The sequence below is a fragment of the Castor canadensis genome, chromosome 6 (assembly GCF_047511655.1).
Source record: "Castor canadensis chromosome 6, mCasCan1.hap1v2, whole genome shotgun sequence".
Lineage (NCBI taxonomy): Eukaryota > Metazoa > Chordata > Mammalia > Rodentia > Castoridae > Castor > Castor canadensis.
In genome coordinates, this window is record NC_133391.1 from 39873223 (window position 1) to 39897593 (window position 24371).

General features: G+C 48.6%; 1 protein-coding gene across 7 annotated transcripts in view; it reads right to left on the reverse strand.

The window, feature by feature from the left end:
• Prmt8 (protein arginine methyltransferase 8) overlaps window positions 1-24371 on the reverse strand; it is a 140926-nt gene that overhangs the window by 20903 nt on the left and 95652 nt on the right. For all 7 annotated transcript variants that reach the window (XM_074076262.1, XM_074076260.1, XM_074076258.1 and 4 more), the window contains 4 exons: window positions 20841-20996; window positions 17294-17357; window positions 2522-2664; window positions 1801-1888 (listed from right to left, as the gene is read on the reverse strand). In XM_074076262.1, the coding sequence (XP_073932363.1) occupies window positions 1801-1888; window positions 2522-2664; window positions 17294-17357; window positions 20841-20996 (451 nt within the window). The remainder of the gene's footprint in view (window positions 1-1800; window positions 1889-2521; window positions 2665-17293; window positions 17358-20840; window positions 20997-24371) is intronic.

The following is a 24371-nucleotide window of genomic DNA, read 5'->3' on the forward strand; positions in this document are numbered from 1 at the left end:
TGGCATTATCTCTAACTGAGCCCCAAGGCATTGCTCGAGGCTACCACGTTAGCGAATGGCAAAACTCAGACTTAAAACCCAGGGCTGGCGGACTTCAAAGCATGAAACCTAAGCCACTCTAACTCTCCTTGTCTTATTAGACATCATGCCCGATGGGCCCACCCAGCAGACCATGATTGGATGGGTTTCCAGAGCCCAGAGCCTCAGACTGTCTCTTTCCCATCTTCTGCACCTGGTCCTGAACATCAGGCTTTGACTTTCCATTTCCACCAGCGTGTGACACACACTTTCCCTCGAATGGTCCAGCCAAGGTCTCACCAGCAGCACTAATGCCCAGACAGCCATCGGTGAGAATCAGTGAGGTGACAGTGGGTGAATTGTGGAATCAGCCCGTCAGAGAGGGAAGTGTGGACTTTCCCATCAGCCTGTCACTCCCTCCACATCAACCTTGCCAAGCAGGGCTTGACCTGGATGTGCTGATTGTGTTGGACAGCCTGGAGCTTCTGACTCCTGGTTTTGGTCTGAGTGTTTGTGCACTGGCTTATTTGAGAGGCTCTTGTCATGTCTGGTTCTGGTTGAGGGGACATCGTCACATCCAACCTACAAAACGTGCTTGGTACAACCCACTAAGGACCAAGGACCAGGCGTGTGTTACTGTCCAAATGAAATAGAATAAAATAGGCCTTGCGGGATGGTACAGCAAAACACACTGAAAGCTACTGAATAACAGGAAGAGGGGAAGGGGGAGAAATAGAACAGGTTAAACTGATTAAAGTGCAAGGTATTCACAGGTGAAATACCACAGCAAAACCCCTTTGAACAATGAACATACACTTAAGGAAATGAAGGACAGGAATGCAAAACAGGTTGTGCTAGGGGTGGTACTACTGGAAGGGGGAGAGTGAAGGAGGGGGATACGGTCGATGTACTTTGTATATTTGTATGAAAATAGAACAGTGGAACCTGTCAAAATCATTTTAAACAGGGGCAGTGGGATGTGGGAGAAGGACGTAAGGGATGAACCTAACTAAGGTACATTGTAAGCATATGCAGAAATGTCACAATGAACACCCCCCCACCCCTGTACAACTAATATATGCTTAAATAATTGTTTAAAAAAAACCCTGGCCTTGTGGGACCAGATGAAATAGTGGCGAGGTGAGGAGAACCACACCTTTTTAGCTGCTCAGGCACTGTGAGTACACGTTTACATGTGAGCCTCCCCCACGCGTGCACACAGAGACAGACACAAACACACAGTGTGTGATTGTCCACAGTCTCCACTCCTCTGTACCCCTACTCTATCCCTCCTCTGCAGGAACCTCAGAGAATAAAACATATTTGACCTAATGTGAAGAAGCTCCCATACTGTTCTGACAAATTTGAGTGCTACAAAGGCAGGGTTCTAAATGACTGGCCTGGCTGGAGACCTGCCACGTCTGACCCTGTGGTGGACTTTGGGATAACGGAGTCGTGACAGCTTCCAGCCACTTGGCCTGCTGTACTCTGCAAAAATCCAGCTCCGGCTGCTTCTGTTCCTTCCCTACTCATGGTACATTCCTTCTCTCATCCCAGAACATTATCTTTCACCAGCTGCATTGCTTATTTTCTTTTTGTAGACCTCCCACCCTTGGAACTACAGAGAAATACAGAGAAGAATGCAGAAAGGGTCAGAGACAAACTCTAGCATAGGGATGGTGACTGGGTCATGACCCTGACTACCCACCTCAGGTCTCCGTAAGTGCCTCCCACCCCGAATATGCAGTGGAAATTCAATAAAACAATCAGAAGGTGACTTACAGTGGATTTTGAAGTCCTTGTACTGTCTGTCCTCAATTGCTACCACGTACAAAGCCGCCCGGTCTGGAAACATAAGCCCTCCAGGTTTCTGTTGATGAATTGTGGAGAAATGGGTCTCGTAATCTATTCACCTGACAAAGACATCACATTTTGAACTGCACATAGAGTCACCAGACAAGCACCCCTCGCTAGCATTTCTCATTTCAGTGCACTGTCACCTCGGCTGGGGCTAGGACCAGGGTGGAGATACTCCATGTTTATTTTGGAGCAAGGAGAATTTTAAGGGACCCCAGTGGAGTTAATGAAGTAGGGTGAAGGTAAATCCACAGAGGACCAGAGAACTAGGTTATGACCTTTGAACCTGGAGAAGCAACAGTGAGGGCAGACTCGGCTCTCTGGTAGCCAGGCAAGTCCTAAGTAGAGGTGGCCACAGCAGACTTTTCTCTTGACCAGAGAGAATGACAGGAGAGGTCAAGGTTAGACCTCCACAGAAGTGCATCCTGACACCTGGATCACTCTGTGATGGTCATTCCGTACCTCACCCCCACTCCCTGCCACCCACCACCCAAAGCAGATCTGCTTCAAAGGGAGGGGCTTGGGACAGGTGACCTTCTACTCTGAGTCCTCACTCAAGTCCTCCTATTCATCCCAGGCTATCGGCCATGGGGAGCACAGCAAGACAGCCAGCAGACCCATGCAGGGACACATGCAGACCACTTACCAGCCACTTGTCCCTGGCAAAGATGACTGTGTTGAGCATTGACTCATAGAACAGACAGTACCCCATCCACTCGCTGATAATGATGTCCACCTTCTCCACGGGAAGCTCCACCTCCTCCACTTTACCCTTAAATATGGTGATGACTGGAAGATAAGAACCCGAGGCCATGTGGTACAAGGGCCACCAGACACCAGGAGCCCCTCACTGCACAGTTCTCTGCAGGTGCTAGCTCTATTCCAAGTCTCCTTTAAGACGTGACTCGCCTCGCCCCTCACCAAGCTATCTTACACTGAGATCATGGGCTCCTCTGCAAGGTTTTGAGCCGTGGTATGCGCCTGGCACTGCGCTGAGCGCCTGGCATGCAGTGTGTCATACAGTCCAGGCGGTAAGCACATTATCGTTATCCTCATTACAATTTAGAAAACTGAGGCTTAGAGGTAAAATGGCAGCACTGGAAACAGAACCCAGGTCTGAGTTGATGACTATTAACACTCCTGTCATGGTCCCCATCTCACACGAGGTTACTGTGACGACTCACACCCAAAGAAAATATGGACAACTCATCTGTTGGTCTTCAACTGTGCACAGCCAGGGCCTGGCACCCAGTGAGTACCTCTCTGGTCCCTGTGAGGGAGGCAAATTGGTGTCTTGACAAGGTCATGGGCTCTGCAGACAGAGAAACCTGGAGCTAAGTGCAGGGGGTCTTCTAACTATCAGCCGTACGCCCTTACGCACATTACTTGGCCTAACCAAAGTCCGATTTCCCAGAGAACCACCAGAGAAAGAGAGGGCTGCATAGAACATGGCTGCATTGGCTAAATGAAGGGCCAGGTCCACAGCTCTAAGGCTCAACAGAAACTAGTCATCATCCAACATAGTCCTCCTTTCAACCAGGAACGAGGTCCTTGTGCTATGTGGCCTCTGCTCCTAAGTCTCTTCCACTGTGGCAGGAGAAACTTCTTAGTTGGGGTTTTGATCAGTGGACTTAGAAAATACACATAACTTCGGGGTCTCTTTTTGCATTCCTTGCTGCATAGATCAGACTCAAAGCTACCTTAGACACACCCGTGAACTGGACAGGGGATGCACGGGGTGGCTGGTCCTTCTGAACTTCTGCTCTGACAGGTTACATACATATCCATGCTCAGAAGCCCTCAGTCTGCATCATCCCCTGCAGTCACTCAGTGCCTGAGCAATGCTAGGAAAACTTCGAAGGTAAAACCCCAATGAAGCACATCTCTGTTGAATGTGACTTTCATGAAAATTGACTTGGACTGGTGGCTCCTCCAAGGCAAAGGCACACAGTTCAAGGACTTCATTTGGTGTCTTCGAAGTGGATGGTGCAGGTGACAAAGTGCCTCAGCAGCTTCTAAGAATGGCTTACTCTACACTCTCTCGAATTTAATTCAGTTTTAATCTGATGGAGTCCCCTCTACACGGAGTCAGACATTCTGTACATATGCCTGGGTCCTCACCATTCTCAAGTGAGACACAGGTTTGTGTGACCTTCCTGGTAACTACTCATGATCTCTACCCCGAAAAGGTAAGAGCAGGAAAAGTCAGGCTGGTCTTCCCCAAAGGGTTTGGAGGGGTTGAGCAGGGGAGGCGTTAAAGCTGTCATTCTCTGGTGCTCACAGACCACCAGGGCAGGAAGTCAACCAAATGCAGGACCCAGGGCCCACCACGAGAATTCACAAGGGGACAAAGTCAAGTGCCTGATTTCTTTCTTATTCCGAAAAAGAACTGACAAATACACGCCTGCCTAATTATTAGCTTATTTTTTTAAACATTTTTACGATGTTTTAATGGCCTTCCTTTATTTTATCCTTGCACACTTCCTGAAGGCTCTTCCCTCATGTCTCCCTATGTCTGTGTGGCTTTGGGTGTTTCTCCTCCTGTGTTATGTCAAAGCTTCCTGTGGCCCAGGAAAAGTCTCCTCCTGCCTCTGGGTCCCAAGATCTCCACCCTGGGTGTTTAGTACAAGGCTCCATCTTATCACAAAATCCCTGATGATTCTGTGGACAGGACTCCATTAGGAGCTGTAGGAAACAGATGGACAGGCACTGATAGCTTAGTTCAACCTACAGGTATGTATGGAATATTCCTTGGGTGTACTCTATTGAGTGAACGTTGCCCTACTCCCCGTGTTGGTCCTCTTGTTTGTTAGCTGATATCCTGATCAGTAAGGTCATGACAGATGGATGGATGGATAGATGCACAGACGAATAGATAGATAGATAGACAGACAGACAGATAGATAGATAGACGCCCATGTGGATCACAGAAGAATGAAGCTCACGCTGTTTCTGCTTGCAAAAGGAGAAGGAATTGATTCATCTAGAAAAAGTTCATCAGTCTGGACTTCCTTCATTGAACATCAGCCTTCTACATCTAGTCAAATGCAACCACGTCTTGGAGCAGACTTGCCCCCACATTTTGGCTTGGTGAGAAGATGGGCCTGTCATGAAAGGGAGAAGACACAGTCCAGATGTGGACTGGAGTTCAGACCCGACTCATCCCCTCGCCCAGGTGCTTTGCGCAGTACCCAACTCAAACAACTCTGGGTCCTGGAGGTAACTCATGCTCTAATGAACCTTGAAAGTGCCTCTCCTGTGTGACCTATTTCCTCTCCAGAAAAAGAAGGAAGGGAGGTTGAATGAGAAATCCTTTGAGGGGCCAAAATGTCATAGATCTTCCAATATGGACTCAGCACTCACTGTGGGTAAGCCTCTCTGTGAGGCTTGCTGATGGGACAGTTACAGTTAAGAAGTGGCACCTGTGATATGTGGTTGACTCTTGGAGCCTGGCTGTTTAGAAGCCACATTGTTTCTATGACCCAAGTACAACATCCAGCGGAATCATTAGATATTCTCTTCTGATGTCTGTGGTCACCACCACCAATCTCCTCAACTCCAGAATTCAGTTCCTCAGTCTGCAAAATGCCCACTGTCACCACAGGGTACATGTTGATGCTCAGGGGCAGTCAGCCATTGCACGGGGCTAGGCTGGCTGCAGGTACACCCAGCTTGCCCCTTCTCCTCCACATCCGGGGTCTTTCAAGGGCTGAAGCTGCTGAAGGGTTCTGAGCAGTTCTAGTCTGAAAATCCCGGTGCCTAATCTGGGCTCCATCTCCAAAACTGCATCAGTTCAAGGTTGCTTTGAGGTCACTTTCCAGAGCTGTGTCTCTATTCCATAAGGGTGATGGAAAGTTTGTTCAAATAGCTGTGACAGGACCCTGGCTCATGAATTTCAGAATGATTAATCATAGCTAAGTGCACTGCAGGGAGCAATAAACTCTAAATTGAGTAGTTTCCCCTGTAGGTTCAGTTGGCAAATTACACATCCAGGATTTTTTGACACTGTTATTGCTTTTAGTGTTTTGGTTTTTTTTTTTTTTTTAAAAGGTTAGTACAGAAACTAAGTCATTTGTTTAGATACTTTTTTAAAAAACAACTCCAGTCTGCCCAACCTCATTTGAGCCTCCAGAGCATCCATCAAAATCAGATGACCCAGGGCCAGGTACATGCCTATAATCCCAGTTACTCAGGAGATGGAGGTAGGAGAATCACTGTCCCAGGCTGGCCCCCAGCAAAAGTGCAAGATTCTATCTGAAAAACTAACCAAAAAGGGCTAGGGGTGTGGTTCAAGTGGTAGAGCTTTTCTTTAGCAAGCTGGAAGCCCTGAGCTCAATCCCCAGTACTGACAAAAAAAAAAAAAATTAGATGACCCCCCCTGTAGGACATAAAGTTAGTGATCTCCCCATTTTAGATTCATAACTATTTCTAAGAGCAGATCTTATCTCACAGATGAGGGTCAAGTGCATAAGGACAGGACACATATCAGGAGCGGTGGGCCCCCCTCCCACTCCGCATGCACCCCAAGTCACAGCAAAGCCCCTGGCACTTTGCTCACTGCTTTAGTGACAGGCACATCCCTGATTCGCCTGCAGCCTGGGAACTCCTTCTAGTCATCTATTTTAGCTCTCTGTTCCCAAGATTTACCAGGAGCTCTTACTCCCCACCAACATTCAAAACTCCTGACTGCATGAGTGGATGGATGAATAAGCAATTCCACACAAAGGGCACTGGGTTCAGAGACAAAAGATCTAGCAACCAGTCCTGGTTGTAATAGTAAAAACTTAACCAGCTTTGAAAAGCAGCTTGCAGAGAGAGCAGCTCCTGTTTTATCTCAGGAACCATTCTTGAGTGTGTGGCTGGTTGTATTGCTCTGTTTGCCTGGTAAGTGAATTGGAGTTGTAGAAGTCAAATAGTGAAGCCCAAACACAGGCCTATCATGGCCCCTGTGTGGGTCACCCAGCATCCCTGGGGTTCCTTTCCTTCCCCTGTCAATGAGTGCAATAATGTCTGATCTCCCTACCACCTGGAATTGCCGAGAACTTCAAGCAAGTGCTTGGAGGGTTCAGAGAAGAAATGTCAGAGGAGGGGAAAGACTAACTTGTCTTTCTCCTGAAAACTGGTCACGTTGGTTGGCAGAGCCATCTGGGGCAGCCAGGACAGGGCCAGACCTGCCAGTCTTCCTCTGCCTCACCTTCCTACCCTTATCTTCTCCAGGGCTCAGGTACGTGGACAGCCGTCCTTCATGAGGTCAGAAGCTGCTGACTCCCGAGCCACTGGTGATGGGAGAAAGACACCATGAGAATCTTTACCTCCAGACCTCATTACTGAGTGGCATAGGTGAGTCTTGGAAGCCACACAGCTTCCAGGTAGCACATATTACCAAATGGTAACTCCTTGTTCAGTCCCTATTCGGAGCACACAGGGTTTGAGCTGTGCCTTGTCTCCACTGCATGATCTGCCTGGCTTCTCAGAGTGAGGGCCCAGGCTGCTAAGCTGGAGTCAGAAGTCCTGCTGGCTTGGGGAGACCCCTTCTCTAGTCGGAGACTTCACGGGCCTCTCTCCTCCCAGAGGTGCTGGTTGGAACAATGCCCAAAGTCACACCAGGATTCCAGGTGATTTTCATATCACCTACCACTGAGAACCCAGCATGGCTAATGCCCACCACAATGGCTACAGGCACATGACCCTGTCCCCAGGGCAGGAGTCATGAAGAAGGAGGAGGTACTGGACTGAGCAGTTGAAGTCAATGGAGTGTACAAGGCAGAGCTTCCTAGGTCTCAGTCTCACTCGCTAACTAGAACGGAAGCTTACAGTGGACAGACGGAGAGTGTCGCCCACCTAAGGGAATTCACACAGATGGCCCTCCATAGCTGTAGGTGCTCATCCCAGATTGAACCAACTGACAAAGAAGGTATTTGAAAAACAAATCATGTCTGTATTGAGCACAGATTTTCCCATGTCAGCATTCCCTAACCTAATAGTGTAGCAACTATTTGCGTGTCACCTGGGCTGTATTAGGTGATGCATACAGAAGTGCACAGGAGGTTATGGAAACTCTGCCAAAGGGACCTCAGCATCCTCAGATGTTGGTGTCCTCAGATGTCATGCAACCAACCAATCCCCATGAACACTGAGGGACAACAGGGTCGCCATCCCTCTGTGTGAAGACGTTCTCCTCAGCCCTTAGTATGGCTGGCCTCTTCATCTTCCAGGTCTCTGCAGGAAAGTGTCCCCTCTTCACCAGTACTGCACTGGTCAATGTTTAACAGATGGCTCCAGGAAGAAAAGAGGGGAGTGGGGAAGGAAAACGAAGGAGAGGGAGGGAGCCAGTCCTAATTTATAGCATCTGCTAATGACTATGGTATAAATCTTTCCACCAGGATTGATATTGGGCTAAGGACAGGGTGTCACTCCAGCAGGTTTGAGAAGAGTGGCCTACTCGCAAAAGCAGTGCCAGCTGCCAGCACACCTCTGTGACTGCCCCACAGGAAAGCTGGTCCCCAAGGTCCCCACTGCCCCACCGCAGTTCTTTAGAGCACATCCACAGTTTGTGGTGATCTCATTTTTTTGAATGTCCCCATGGCTGTTCTCTCCATGACCTCAGATGCTTCGTGACTGTGAAGATTTTGTTGTCCTAGTCACGTGGCTAAGTCCCTCCACCTGACACAGGGCCTGGTATAGGGGACAACCATGCTTGAAGGGATGAATCAATGATGCTCACTTCTAAGAGTACTAATGGGTTTTACCAGCAATTAGGAAAAGAAGTGACCATTGCCAGGAACCACCAATACAGTCATTAAAGACAATCATGTGTGATTAATCTCATTCCTTCTTTAGACAGGGTTATTTATCAAGTTAATCAATGAAATGATAATAACAGCACTAACTAACAAGCAGTGGCTGCTTACTGCCTAGCAGACACTGTTGTGTCAACCGTGATGTGCTATAGATACTTAACACGCACTGGAGTTGTAGAATTTCTGGTTTCTTGGGTGGAAATAATCCACCATGACTCTTTTCAAGCCACCAAAGTGACGGCCTCCCTTGCACGAATTTACGGAAAATTTGACAGTCCATTGACAGAGTTCCATAAGGATGTTCCAGAATGCTACACTTTTTCACAAGGTTGACCATGTCACGCCTACAGTGACACTGTGAGGTATGAACCACTGTTATTCCATTTCACAGATGAAGAGACTGAAACACACAAAGTAACTTATCCAAGATCACCAGCCAAGGCTGGTGGTGCTAGGTATGAACCAGGAAGTCTGGTTCCACAGCAATGCCCCATGTGGAGACTCCAATGAGGAGGTTGACAAGCCTCACCTCCATGGCATCCTAAGGAAAAGCTTGACAAATTATTGTGCAGGTTCACAACTGGCCCCATGACAGTATTCCAAGAAGCTGATGAACAGTGGAGCAGAGCCTCCACACTCACCTCCCAATGTGTACACAGTACCCTGCTGCTGGGAGCTGTGACCCGGGAGAGGGTAACTTAGGAGCAAATCTAACAATGCCAATCTAAAACTAGGGCACTCGGTTTGGATTCAAAACATCCACCAGCCAGGTACAGGTGAGGAGAACGGAGCTGGCAGTAGCATGAGGACAGACCACAGATGGCTGTTGTCTTCCAGCTGTTAACGGCACCATTAAAAGTACAACATCTGGAGCCAGGTGCAGTGGCTCACATCAGTAATTCCAGTACTAGGAGGCAGAGAACAGGAAGATTGCAGTTTGAGGCCAACCCAGGCAAAAAGTTATTGAGACTTCATCTCAAGCAATAAGCCAGGTGTGGTGGTACATACCTATGGTCCCAGTTATGTGAGAGGTGTAGATAGGAGGATTGTGGGCTGGACCAACCCAGGCAAAAATAACTTAAAAAAAAAAGTGGCGGGGGGCTGGGGTCATGGCTCCAGTAGTAGAGCACATGCCTAGCAAACTCAAGGCCCTGAGTTCAAGCCCAGTGTCCTGATGCTCTGTCCACCCATGTACTTATGTCTTAGCATGACTCTCCGAGGGTGAGATGCTGCAGCACGCACGGCCCAAGGGGAAAGTGGCTCAAGCAAGGCTCTTCTGAGCGAAGTCAGAAGGAGGCAGATGCACACTCTGGAGATGTGGAGCTCCTTGCTCTCTGTGGCCTCCAAGGAAGGAGACAGAAGGTTGGGAAGACAACAGGAGGCAGATTCCACCTCCATGGAGGGAAGGCCAGCTCCCCAGGTTCCTGTGCTGGTCCCTGTCACAGCACCAAGCATCAACCATGTAAGGATTGCCAAAGAGGAGAACATCAGAACTGAAATAACCAGTAGCTAGTATCTGAAGGCTTCCTACTACATGGGAGGCCTTGTATTGGACACTTTTTTTTACATCATCTCTAATCTGCCAACCCTTCAAGATGTTCATTCACATATCTTCTCCTCAGAGGAGTGGGTGAGCAGAGGCTTTTAAAGGTGAAATGACATGGGTCAGGCGTGGTGGCTCATGCCTCTAATCCCAGCTATTTGGGAGGCAAAGATCAGAAGGATTGAGGTTTGAGGCCATCCCAGGCAAAAAGTCAGTAAGACCTCATCTCAACCAAGAAGATGGGCATGGTAGCTCGTGCCTGTTATCCCAGCTACATGGGAGTCATAGGTAGGAGCATTGCAGTCCAAGCCTCAGAGCCAAAAAGCAAGGGACACTATCTGAAAAATAACTAAGAGAAAAAAAAAAAAAAAGCCTGGCTCAAGTGCTAGAGCACCTACCTCCTTGCATGTACAAGGACCAGAGTTCAAAACCCCAGTACCACAAAAAAAAAAAAAAAGTAAAATTATGTGACCAAGTCTTCCTACTGCTAGGTTGCAGAAGCCCCTCTGTCATTGTCGCTGTGGTCTGCTGCCCTCAGATCTCTTCCACCCATGCCATGCATTCTTCAGGACAAACACAAGTACAGCAGAGAAAGGGGTGTGCCTTTCTTCCTTTGATTTCCTGAGAAGTAAATGGGTTCCAATTTTTTGTTTCTAGAATCATGACAACCCCATCAATCTCCACACTCCAAGGTCAACTTTCACAAACGAGGCGACCTTGCCAGGCATCTCGGCAGCCCACCGCTTCCCGTCACTAGGGAATGGCAGTTGTCAGCGCTTAGGCAAAGAGTGACTGTGGGAGCCATGTGAGGACCGCCTGCCTGCGCAGGTGGCTTCCTGCAGGTGGGTGTCCACATGTGGACGAGTCCTCCCCCAGGAGCCGCATGGGGGTGCAAGGGAGAGATGGCCCGATTCTGGGGCGCAGGTATCTTGTGTCGTTATTTACATCTCCACGCCCACACTCCTGGGGCTCACACAATCAGGGTGGCAGCATTGAAAGGCGTCACCATGGAAGCGCGTGGGCACTCCAGCCATCCTCTTTCGAGTACACATGTCAAGGCTGAGGGAGCTGCTGTGGCCGACAGGGCCCGTGGTGGCCTCACCTGCCACCCACTTGTTGAAACCTCCACGAAGGGAGAAATAAAGACGAGTTGGCTTTTGAAAGGCCCCCAGCCTGCAGCTCCCTCGCCCTTGGTACAGTGTGTGTGAGGGGGAGGAAAAGACACAAAGCACAGGAGTGGCTGTTCCCTTGGGGACAATAGTTTGGTCTTCAGGGGCCTTTGCATCCCTAGCCCAGGAGCAAGTCTGAGCCATGCAAACCCAGAGCAGGAAATGATGCCATTCTAGAGTCACTCGCTGGGCTGAAAACCTGATGTTCAAACTGCCATGGGGAAAGGGGGGTAGGGATGCCAAAGTGAGGGGAGGGGATAGCCAGCTCGCCGTGCCAGAGCCTGAGCAGGGTGACATGGCATACCTGGGAAGGATTGTCCTGGTGTGGGATGGTGGAGCCCAGGGGCCCAGGAGGGGCTCTGTACAGGAGGAGGAGGAGGCTTGGGAGTCCACTTGGGAAGCTGTCCAGCACAAGGTGACAGAGCATTTGCATGTGGCAGTAGGTAGCACCATGCAATTTAGGTCACAAGCAAGGAGTCAATGCATAAATAAGGAGGGTCTGGCTTTCCTTTTTAATTTTTTTTTTTGACAGTACTGAGGTTTGAATTCAGGGCGTCAGGCTCTCTAAGCAGGCTCTCTGCTACTTGAGCCACCCCACCAGACGTTTTTGCTTTAGTTATTTTTCAGATAGGGTCTTGAGTTTTTGCCCAGGGTCAGCCTCTCACTACAATCCTATTTACACTTCTTGTGTAGCTAGGATTATAACAGGTGTGCACCATCAGGCTTATTTGTTGAGATTGGGTCTTGTGAACTTCTTGACTGAGCTGGACTTGAGCTATGATGCTCCTAATCTCAGCCTCCAGAGTAGCTGGCATTGCAGGTATGCACCACCATCCCCAGCCAGAGTCTGGGAGTGTCAGAAGAAGGAAAGGAAGAAAATTAGAGTAAACTTGTGGTATTGGGTTAGAAGCGGAGGTGCCATGCATGCTCCTTCTTGACAACATTTACAGACAGATGTAGAAATGAGAGTTGTGAAAATGTTCTGGCACACACACACACTTCAGCCGTGAAACAGCCTGGGGATGTTGACTCCCAAAACCAACACATATCCCTCGTCCCAGGCTTAGTTTATAAATGGCATTGTCCACTCAGTGAAGCCAGGGAACTGGCCGATTCCAAAACACAGGTATTCCAAAGCACAAAATGAGCCTGGAATGTCTGACTCCAGAAAGTAAGAAAGTTCAAGAAAAAAGAGAACCAGGCACAGAGCTGGAGTCGGGCTCAAGTGGTGAAGCACCTGCCTAGCAAGCGTGAGGCCCTGAGTTCAAACCCCAGTACTGCTGAAAGAAAGAGAGATAGAGAGAGAAGGAAAGAAGAGAAACAGATATTTCAAAAGAACACAGAAGCCAGCTTAAAGGGGCTCCCAGTGCCCCAATCAGGGATGATTTGAGTATCAAAAGTAATACTGATAACAGGTAGAACCCATTAAATAAAATAGGAGTCTACAGTGAAATGAAAGAAAAAGATGGATAACAGATGGATAGGTAGATATAGATGATAGATAGATAGATAGATAGATAGATAGATAGATAGATAGATAGACAGACAGTTAGAAATTTGATGAGGGATCAAATGTTTGCATGGTTTTAAGCACCTCTCCTAGGAAGCCCTACAAATTTCAGAGATGAACAAAGCAACTTTGCCATGGAGGAGCCTGGCAGGTCACATCCATGGGGAGGATGGGAACCAGTGTTATCAGGAAGAAGACTCATCAACAAACCGAGGAACATCCCATGAGATGCAAGAAGAGGAAAGTCTGACTGGCCCAGCTGGAAGGGAACCAGTCACAATGCTAGATGCAACATGTCATTCTGAAGAGAACCATTTTGTTCTAAATGATACTATTGTGACAATTGGCAAAAACGTGGATAGAATCTGAACTTAGGTATGATGGTGTACTCACGTCAAGCCTCTGACTTGGAGGGCTGCACTGTGGCTCTAGAAAAATGTCCTCGTTGGGCGGACATAGGCACTGACAGTATTCAGGAATGAGGGGGTGTCATGTTGACAACTTACTCTCATGTGGACCAGAGAAAACACTGCTCTATTCCCCACTTTTCTGTTTCAAAGGTTAAAAGAGGGATGAGAAAAAGGAAGAAAAGGGAAAGAGAAGAGACATAAAGATAGAGGGAATGACAACAGCAGGAAGCAGGAGAGGTGGAGGGTCCTGAAGGAGAGAACCACAGAGAACCAATGAGGTCTGGCTTGCAGACCAAACAGACCTCCCTGGGAATAACAATGAGGCTTTCTCAGTGGGTGCTACCCTCCACGCCCCCCCACCCCAAGCTTTCCCTCCACTCTGCTAGGAATGGTTGCAATGCAAGAAGAGCAGCAGCAGCCCTCTGTGAGCCAGGAGGGAAATCCGGGTTTCCAGGGTATTTGGGGGTGAGCCACAGAGAGATAGAAGAAGAGGAAAGGGGACTGGGAAGACCCTTGGAGATCAGGAATTACCACACAAGGAGACTCAACAAGGGAGCAGTCTGGGGGTTCTGTGGAAAGCCCATGGGGCTGGGAGATGGGAGTCAGTACCCCTGATTCTGCATCTGTCTATGCCCCGTCCCCACACCAAGGGTCTCAGGATTTCAGCACTTGAAGGTTTCCACATTCACACAGATGCATGTTAGGAAAGGGGCCAGGAACAAGAGCCAAGATCAAGTTCTGGTCCCCACTCAGTCACATGCCTCTCCTGGCCTCAGTTCCACACCTATTAAATAGGGACACCACTTGCCCTACTTCAGGGATCTGGAGAAGACACTGGATGGAGGCTTGTGGTGGCCAGCCATGTTACTCTTGCACAGAAAGAATCAGTGGTTTTCTTCTTCCATCTTAAAGAGGTAGATTGAGAGGTTCCCCTTCCGTGCCCCTGCCAAGGTCAAGCACTTCTCTGAGGAGTACAGAAGGGACCTATCGCTGCTGAGTGAGCCAAGAGATGATGGTCACCAAACCAGAGGTCAAGGGCATCTGAGCAATATTTCCTTGCTCAAGTCGAGGGCATTACTCATGACCTCTACAGCTATTGGGGGCCCAGCCCTTTCCCCTGTCTCCTACCACCTTCCCATCACTGCCTCATTTCCTTCCTTGCCCGGCTTATTTTCTGATATGGTTTGAAAATGTTGTCTCCCCAGAGGTCCAATTGTTAAAGGCTCAATCCACAGGGTGACGCTATTGGAAGGCAATGAAACCTGCAAGAGGTGGGGCCGGGTCACTGGGATAGTTGAGTATTTTCCATATGACCCCAGAGTTCTCGAAAGATGGCTGTCAGAACAGGAGAAAGTCCGGCCCTTCCCATCCTCTCTCTCTCTGCTTCCTGGATAGAGATGTGACATGTGCTCCTGCCATTTGTTAGCTGCCATTAAGTGACACAAGGAGTGATCCTCATTACAGAACCTACACTATGCTCTTTTGAGCCCCACAAACTGTAAGCTAAATAGGTCTCTTCCTTTTGTAAGCACCTTGTCTTGGGTAGTTCGTGATAGAAATGAAAATCCTAGTAATATTGATTGCATCATCAATGATCATTGTCAATTTCTGGCTCCTCCCTCTCTGTGTCATGTCTTCCCATCAAAGCCCTGGCTCAGGCAGTCTTCTGCTCCATGCAGACTAGAGAGCATGGCAAAGAAGAACCACACAAAGCCAAGGCCTGGCCCACTGGGTAGCTCTGCCCATTCCTGTAGTCCTTGCCACCCCAGCAAGTCTGCCTCCTGCCTCCCTCCAAAGACTGTTGCAGCCCTTCTGGGCTCCCTCCCCTCCCCTTCCTCTCTGCCAGTGACTGTCTTATTCTCCACGCAGCAAACAGAAACAAACAACCAGGGGCTTCCCATCACCAGCTGCCTCCATCTGGACCCAGTTGCTTTCCTGGTGGCCTGGACCCTGCCTCTGCCTCTGATTCCTTTGCTGACCATGCTCTGAGCACAGACCATCTGCCTGTGCCTGGGCATGTCGAGCTCAGTCCTGCCCGCAGTCCTTTGTACTGGCTGTAATTGTTGACTGGGGCTCTCTTTCTCTGAACTTGGTGCTGTGGTTTCAGTGTGGCTGTAGCAGGGTTGGCAGGTGGCCCTGGTGGGAGGGGTCTGGGTCCTGGGAGCTGAACCTTTGTGAATGGACTCATTTTGCTTGAGGGAGGGGTTGGTTATTGTGAGTACAGGTGCTGGGTTCCTTGCTTCTTTTGCATCCTCTCTTGCCACATGGCCTCTCTGCACATACTCACTTGACCTCCAATGTTCCACCATGAGTTGACACAGCACAAAGCCTCCACCATATACAACTGCCCAGGCTTGGACTTCCTGACCTCCAGAACTGTGGGCCCAAACAAATTTCTTTCCTTTATCAATTACCCAGTTTCAGGGATTCTCTAACATCAATGGAAAACAGACTAAGACACTTGGTCAGCCTGACTCCTTTGTATTATTCAAATTTGAACTTAAATGTGAACTCTTAGCATCTATAACCTAATGTAGCTACCTGGTCCCTTGCTACCCTAACACCGTACTTCTGTGGTCAGAAGAGCACTTATCACCACCATCTAGTATTTTCTTTGTCTGTTCACTGCTTTATTTAGTATCCTTAAGTCACTCCCCACTGGATGTAAACTCCATGAGGTCAGGGACTTCATGCATTTTGTTTCTTACTTTAGCCCCAGGGGGTGGCATACACAGAAGTTTGTTGAATGAGTAATGTTCCTGTCCTTTGGGGAAGTCTATGGCAAGTGGATCAAGCAGCAAACAGGACAGGTGGCAGGGCTGAGGCCACCATTGTGCTTGGTGTCTCAGGCCAGACCCACAGGGCGTCTGGGCTACAGGGACACTGCAGGGGAGCAGAGAGTTCTGGCGGACAGCAGGAGCATGGACAGGCTCTATCCAGTGAACAGAAGGTCTCTCAGTACAGGCAAGAATGCAGACTGACTCCTCAGAGCCCGAACCTCAGCAGAGCCTGCATGTGGGAGCCCAAGCTCCCTTAGAATAACCAAGAGAATGGGAGCCCTGCTTTCAGCCTTAGCCTCCTGTTCCAGCCTCCCTGCCTCCCAGGCCTGCTGATAGCCTCCCCAACCCAAACTTCTCTTGGGGTGTCTTTCCCTCCCAGCACCACCCTGTCCACACTTGGAACTCTGCTTGGGAGCTCTGCCTTTTGGACTTAACCCTCTCCAGACCACTGCTTCCAGCTGCCTTAGTACCACTGCCTCTGCCGGCCATGCCTCTGATCCAACTCACTCTGTGATATTGCAACTTCTGGTCAACCTGCTCCTCTCCTCACTACATACTGAGCTCCTGGCCTCACTGCAGCCCCAGCACCCAGCATGACATCCCATAATGTCAAGTGCATCCCTTAATGCCTGCACTGAGCACATGGTCCGGTGACTGCAACCTGTCTTAACGATGGAGAGAGAAGGGGCTGAGAGTTCAAGATCCATAAGAAAGGAGTGAGTGGAGGAAGGGAAGGGGATGCACCTGTCTTTGTGATCAGACTCTAGCTTGAAGAAGGTCCCAATCCCCAAAGCAACCTAGTTTCCAGGACAACCCATCATCAACAGGGCCTGAGGGCAGTGGGTCTGGCAGGAAGCCCCTGCTGGGTGATGGGGAGAGGAGGACTGGGGATCGTGGAAGAGGAAGTAGTTCCTGCAATCCTGCAGAACTCAACAGGTTGCCTCCAGCAGGGGCCAAGCAGAGGGAGTAGAAACTGAGGGTCCAGCCACAGGCAGGGCTTGCTAAAAGCTGCAATGGGACAAATGTCACCTGACTGGCATAGTGTGAGTAGTGGACCTCTGCACCCCAGGGACACAGTCCTCTAGCAGGGGTCTCAGCAGGGGTTCCGCCTCCCAAGGCCAAGTGCTCTGTATGCTCCTCTCTTATGATTGTCTGTGCCAGTGTTCCCCCACCACCCACAGAAAATTACTCAGAGGTGCATCTTACTGTTGTCCAAGTGGTTGGCCTTAACGATCTTCTCTGAGTAGTCAGAAATACTGGAGCATTCAATCTAGAACGGGCACAGAACAAAAAAGCAAGATGTCAAAAATTACAGCATGTCTGCTACCAATGGGATCTTGACTCTGCCCCAAAGGCCCATGTGCTGAAGGCCTGTGGCCGTAATGGGAGGTGGTAGAACCTTTAGGAGATGGGGCCCAGTGGGAGGAAGTTAGATCGCTGGGGGCATGGCCTTAAAGGGGATATTGGGACCCCAGCTCCTCCTCCACTTCCTCTCTTTGTTTTCTGACTCCCACAAAGTAAACAGCATTGCTCCCCAATGTGTTCACACCATGAGGATCTGCCTTGCCACAAGCCCAAAGCAACAGAGCCAACCAATAAATAGAGCACAAATAAGCTTTGCCTTCTTTTAAATTGTTTGTCTCAGGGATTTTGTCAGTGACAGAAAGCCGTCTAACACAACCAATTAAACAGATGGAGAAATCGAGGCCCAGAGAGGGTGGAGTAGCTGGCCCATGGCCACACAATGAATTTGTGGTAGATTGAAAACTAAGCCCCAGCTCCCTCTCAAGACAGTGTCTCTCATTAAATTGACCTGCCATTGCCAAGAGAATGAAATCCAGCTGTGGCCCACTGGAGGGGCCCATCTGTGTGCTGACGATTCAGGAAGAGCCTCCAGGCCTCACCCTCCTAATCAGAGGAAAGCAGGAGGAGGCAGCACAGCCATTGAGCTCAGGGGAGGGCATGAGAGGCAGGGCCAGGCCAGAATTGCTGTGCACCTCCCTCCTCATTCCCCCTGCTAAGCCTCCCAGGGTGAACTGAGCAAATTCCTTCACAGGGACCATCTGGAAAATGCCAGGTCAGGACCTTAGGGCTGGTCTTAAGATCCTCCCCCCACCACACACACACACACACACACACACACACACACACACACACGTTAGTTCTCCACCCTTGCTATGATTTGGATAAATGTCCCACAAAGGCCTATGTGTTGCTAGCCTGTGGCACTGTTGGGAGCTGGTTGGACCCTGAAGAGGTGGGGAGGACAAATGGGAGGTCTTCCTGCCATTGGAGGCATGCTCTTGAAGGAGATAGTGGGACCCCAGGCCCGCCTCTTCCTCTCTTTCACTTCCAGCCATGAAGGGAAGCCTTCCTCTGCTGTATGCTCCCACCGTGATATGCTTCCTTGCCACAAGCCCAAAACAATGGAACCAATCAACTATGGTCTAAAACCTCCAAAACTGTGAGCCCAAACAAATCTTTCATCTTTTTTCTATGTGGTTATACTGAAATTTGAACTCAGGGCCTCACACTTGCTAGGCAGGCATTCTACCACTTGAACCATGCCCCCAGCCCTTTTTGCTTTAGTTATTTTTCAGGTAAGTGATCACATTTTTGTCCTGGGCCAGCCTTGGACTGCCATCCTCCTACCTCTGCCTCCCTCACAGCTGGGAAACAGGCATGCATCACCATGCTTGGTTTATTTGTTGAGATAGGTGTGTGTGTTGGGGGTAATCTAGCTAACTTTTTGCATGGGTTGTCCTCAAACTGAGATCCTCCTGATCTCTGCCTCCCAAGTACCTGGGATTATAGGCATGAACCACCACACCCAGCCATTTCTTTCATTTCCTTTTTTCTTTTTGTTTTGATCCCCTTCCTATTTCTCTAGCTTTTTTCTGGGTCTTGCTAGCTTTCTGTCTCTCCATCTCTCTCCTCATGTCTGTCTCCTTCTCTGTTTCTACCTCCATTTTCTATCCCTGGCAATGGCCTGCTCCCCCCCCCCATCCTATCTCCCTCACTGGAGGGGAGCAGTGGGTGGAAGGGGGCTCTGGAACAGGAGAAACTGAAACGAGCCATTGGGAAAGAACAAGGCTAAATGTGGCAGAGCCATTTATAAAAGAGCTGTTGCAGAGCAGAGCAGGAGATGGACAGATGCCAAGTCACCACAGCTGGAAGGCGCCTAGCAGGAGCCCTGACAGCTCCTTGGCTGGAGCCCCTGGGACTTGCGAGCCAGGGACAGTATGCCGCCTTTCCCTGCTCATCCCCGTCCCCTAGCCAGGTTGATCCTGGGAGGATCAGCATTTGAGATCACAGATGCCAATGACCTTGCTATGAGTTGTGTCAGTGCCTTGCCTAAGCCTCTGAGTCTCCAAGCCTCTAAGCCTCCACCCTGGTGAGGAAGTCCTACAGAAGGAAGCCTAGAGGTAGGATGGGATCACGCAGTAACAGTGATAATACTGATGACCACCGAACTCTCCCTGGGGCTCCACTGAGCCACCCACCCACACATGCCTGGCTGAGTGCTCACAGCTGCTCCTGGCCAAGGTTGCACCTCCAGGCACCCTGAGGACACCCCTGGCTTCTAGGAGACTATAAAGGCACAGTCTAGTGCATTCCCAGTGAGGCACAGGGGGGAATGCTGTCCCTGCCAGGAATCTTGGGGCAAGTCTCTGGGGCAAGGGTGGCCAAGGGCTCTAGTCAGCCCAGGAGCCTGGGGTTCCTCAGAGCAGGCTACAGGGTGCTCCAGCTAACTTCAGAGAGAACAAGGACCACTGACAGCCGCTCAGTTTGCCTGGGAGTTGAGGGTTCTCTCCTGCTGGGCTGGCTCTCATGCAAGCTAGAATCTAATTGGGCTTAGCTTTCATTTTGGCAAAAATTAATTCCCATTTTCCAGCCCTCACTGCTTGTCAAACGTCAGCCAGCAGCTCAGACCTCTTCCCGTAGTTTCTTTCCAGTTCTTTCTCTGTGGACTGCCTACTGACAACCAGGAGTCTTGGAGGCTCCCAGAAAGTCAGCCTCCACCTCCAGCCTGGACAGCTGCGACCACCAAAGCAGCAGGATTTCAATCTACCAATTTGCCTTTAAAAGGAACAAAAAAAAGAAAACAGGACACTGTCCTGACCTCTGCTGAGGCTTCACATCAACCATGATAACGCACACAGGGCATCAGTGTTCCAAGTGTGTTCTGCTTTCTGACCCCTACAGTCTCTCTATGGGAAAGGTGCTGTTATTATGCCCATTTTATAGATGGAGAAACCAAGTAGGGAATGAGCCAACGTCACACATCTAGTGAATGAACAGCAGAGCTTCAAAACTGAGCTCGTGTCTGCAGCTACACTGCACATGAATTTTTCTTCTTCCTCAAAAGTGTGGCTCCAGGAAAAAAGATGGACCAGAGGCTGGGGTGAGGCTCAGAGATAGAGCACTTGCCTAGCATGCATAAGACTCTAGGTTCAACCCTAGCACAGCAAAAAAAAAAAAAAAAAAAAGAAGAGAAAGGGAAAGGAAAGGAAAGAAAAAAGAGACAAGGAGAGAGGAGGGCTGGAGACATGGCTCAAGTGGTAGAGCACCTGCCTAGCAAACACAAAGTCCTGAATTCAAACCCCAGTACTGCCCAAAATTTAACAATAGAAGTTTTATAAGAGAGAGTGAAATGAGCCAGGGTGGGTACTTGTAGGAAAGGCGAGAGAAGGCAGAGGAGGGCAGGGCTGGCTCTGCAGAGGCCAGTGTGAGGGCAGACACACATGCTCACCCCAAACACCTTCTTGGCACCCGCTTTGGCAGCAAACATGGACAGGATGCCAGTCCCACTCCCAACATCCAGCACCACTTTGTCCTTGAACACGTGCTTGTTGTGGTACATGGAGTTCCGGTATGTGAGCGTCCGCACCTCATCCTTCAGCATTTCCTGTGGAGGAAGAAAAGGAGAGGCGGTCAGTGTGCTCGAGGCACCCACGAGAACTCAAGTGGACCACCATCCAGCAAATTCTTCAAGAACTGCAAAGATGTCACTGGCCAGGACCACAGAGAACACCACAGAACAACTGCACTGCAAGCTGTTCCAAACCACCTGTGCTTGCAAAGTGCCCAAAAAGATAGCATCGTACCATCAGAAGAGAAATTCACGTCCAGCCCTGGAGAGTTTCAATGCCCTGATTTACCAAAGAGCAGAAGGAAAGATCAGTACAAAACAGAGCAAGAGATTTAAGTTAGATGTGAAAGAATTATCTAGAGCATGTTATCAGAGGAGGTATTTTTTTTCAGTACTGGGATTTGAACTCAGGGCCTACACCGTGAGCCACTTCACCAGTCCTTTTTTGGTGAAGGGTTTCTCCGAGATAAGGTCTCACAAACTATTTGCCCCAGCTGGCTTTGAACCGCGATCCACCTGATCTCTGCCTCCTGAGTAGCTAGGATTACAGGCGTGAGCCCGGTGCCCAGCTCAAAGAAGGATTTTATACATGGTTTTTTGTTTTTGCTTTTTCATTTTGATTGCTTGTTTGCTTTGAAGAATAGAAAGCATGTTCCTCTATCCAGAATTAAGTGCTATAACAAGAGAGGAGTCAGGTAACCTATGGACGTTTTTTTCAGTCCAGTGAAAATGTGGTCAGTTGTGTGTGGTGGTGAGGCAGGGGTCTCTGGCCATTGAACAAAGAAGGGCATTGTGATGATTTTTGTTAAGAAATCAAGTTTATTGAAGTGTAATTTGCATGCAATAAAAGCACAGATTTCAAGTGCAGTCATGATCTTAGTGCCGGATGCACTCTGAGCAATGCGCCGTTAGGTGATTTCAGCATTGCGTGAACATCACGCAAACTAAGAAGGCGATGGCGTCACTGGGTGATACAATCTTATGGGACCACTACCACGTATGTGATCCATCGTTCACTGAAACATCATTTTGCCATGTGTGGCTGCATATAGTCCAGTGTAAGGGATTTGACAAAACACACACTCTTGTACCTACCACAGCCTGGACACACAGCTATTCCTCCATGGCCCCCTGCTGTCAGCTCCCACCCCCAACCCACACAACCAGTAACCTGATTATTTCTGTCACCAAAGCTCCTTCCTGCCTGTTCTAGACCTTCGTGCAAATTGAATATGGTCTGTATACTTCGTTCTGCTGCGCCTAAGTGCTTGACACTCATTCATTCTGTCGCCTGTGTCTGGAGTCTGGGGTTCTTGCTGAATAGGACTCATGGTATGAACACGCCACATGTATTTACGCATTCCCTTCTTGGTGGATATTTGGACCAATTTTGTGCTATTATGAATAAAGCTGCTATTATTCTTGAACAAGTATCTTGGAGGATGTATGTCTCCATTTCCCTTGGAAAAACACCTAGAGTTGAATGCTGTGGGAATTAAGGTGACAGCACGCTTAGCTTTATAAGAAACTGCCGAGGGCTTTTCCATGTGAGAGCATAGTGGCACAGTGCGATGCTCCCACAGCTACATCTGAGAGTTCAAATTGCAGCACATCCCAGCAACGCCCCATCAGTCCTTCTGACGGTGGCGTTCGGTAGACATGAACTGGGACCCTGTACTTTCAATTGCATTTTCTTGTGACTGTTTATGTCATCACGTTTACAGTGTGCTGGTGGCTACTCCTATGAATTGTGTGTGTGTGATGTCTGTTTGAGTCCTTTGTCATTTTTCCTCAAGTTTTTGTCTTGCCCTTTCTGCACTGTAAGAGTTGACACATTCTCAGAACAATTCTTTTCTTGCCAGACATACAAAATATTTTGAATATTTTCTCCCATTCTTAGGTTTGCCTTTCTGTTTTCTTACTGATATCTTTCAAATCACAGTTTTTAATTTTGACAAAGATCAATTCTTCATTTTTTTCTCTTTTATGGTTAGTGTTTTTTGTAACCTGTTGAATCTACCCCAGGGTCACAAAGAGTCGCCTGTGTTTTTTTCAGGAGTTTTATAGTTGCAGCCTTTACCTTCAGGTCTTTGATTCATATCAAGTTAGGTATATAAGCTCATTTTAAGTTTGACAAATAAATAGCTCAAGCACTATTTGCTAAATGGTCACTGTCCTGCCAACTTTGTCCAAATCAACTGACTTGATGCATGGGACCTCATCTCTCCCATTGACTTGTCAATCCCACCCTGATGAACAACTGTAGCTTTTTTTTTTTTTCTTTTTTTGTGGTACTGGGGTTTGAACTCAGGGCCTACACCTTTAGCCACTCCACCAGTCTTTTTTTATTTGTGAAGGATTTTTTTGAGATAGGATCTCACGAGCTACTTACCACTTCCAACCATGATCCTCCTGAGTAGCTAGGATTACAGGCGTGAGCCACCAGCACCCAGCACGACCACTGTAGCTTCGTGGTCACTTGGAAAGCAAGTAGTCTTTCAACTTTGTTCTTATGTTACAAGGATGTTTCATTTTTTTCCTAGTTCTTTTGTACTTCCATATAAATTTTAGGGACCAGCTTATTTATTCATATAGAGAAAATCCTTGTGTTGATTGGAATTGCACTGAATCTGTAGACAAATTGGGGGAAAACTGATGTCTCGACAAAGTTGAGTTTTACGAGCCAAGAGCATGACACAGTTCGGTTCTCTGTTTTAGTTAGGTCTTTAATTTCTCTCCAGAATGTGTTGTAGATTTCAGTAGAAAGAGCTTGCTTTTCCTTCCTTACGTTTATTCTTGAATGTTATGGTAATGTGTATGGCATTTTTAAAATATCCTCTTCCAGCTGGCACCAGTGGCTCACGCCTGTAATCCTAGCTACTCAGGAGACAGATCAGGAGGATTGCAGTTCGAAGCCAGCCCGGGGAAATAGTTCTTGAGACCCTATCTCAAAAATATCCAACACAAAAACTGGGCTGGCAGAGTGGCTCAAGAGGTAGAGTTCCTGCCTAGCAAGCATGAGGCTTTGAGTTCAAACCTCAGTACAGCCAAAATATTACCTATATCCTTTTCCAGTGGGTTAGTAAATACACTGACCTTGTATCTTGCTACCTTGCTTACTTCAACATTAATTCTAGTGGGGATTTGGTTTATAGATTCCCTTATTTTTCTGTGTAGAAATGTCACTCATGGATAAAGACAGTTTGACTTCTTTTTTCTTGTCTGTATGCCTTCCATTTTTGTTCTTTTCTCTTGCCAGCAATGTGCTGAACAGAATTGCTGAGGACAGACGTCCTTCCTTTGTTCCGCTGTACCTCATGTCACCATTAAGTGTAATTGTAGCTGTAGGCTTTCCAGAAATGTCTTTTATCAGACTGGAGAAGTTCCCTTCTGTTTTTAATGGGCTGAAGC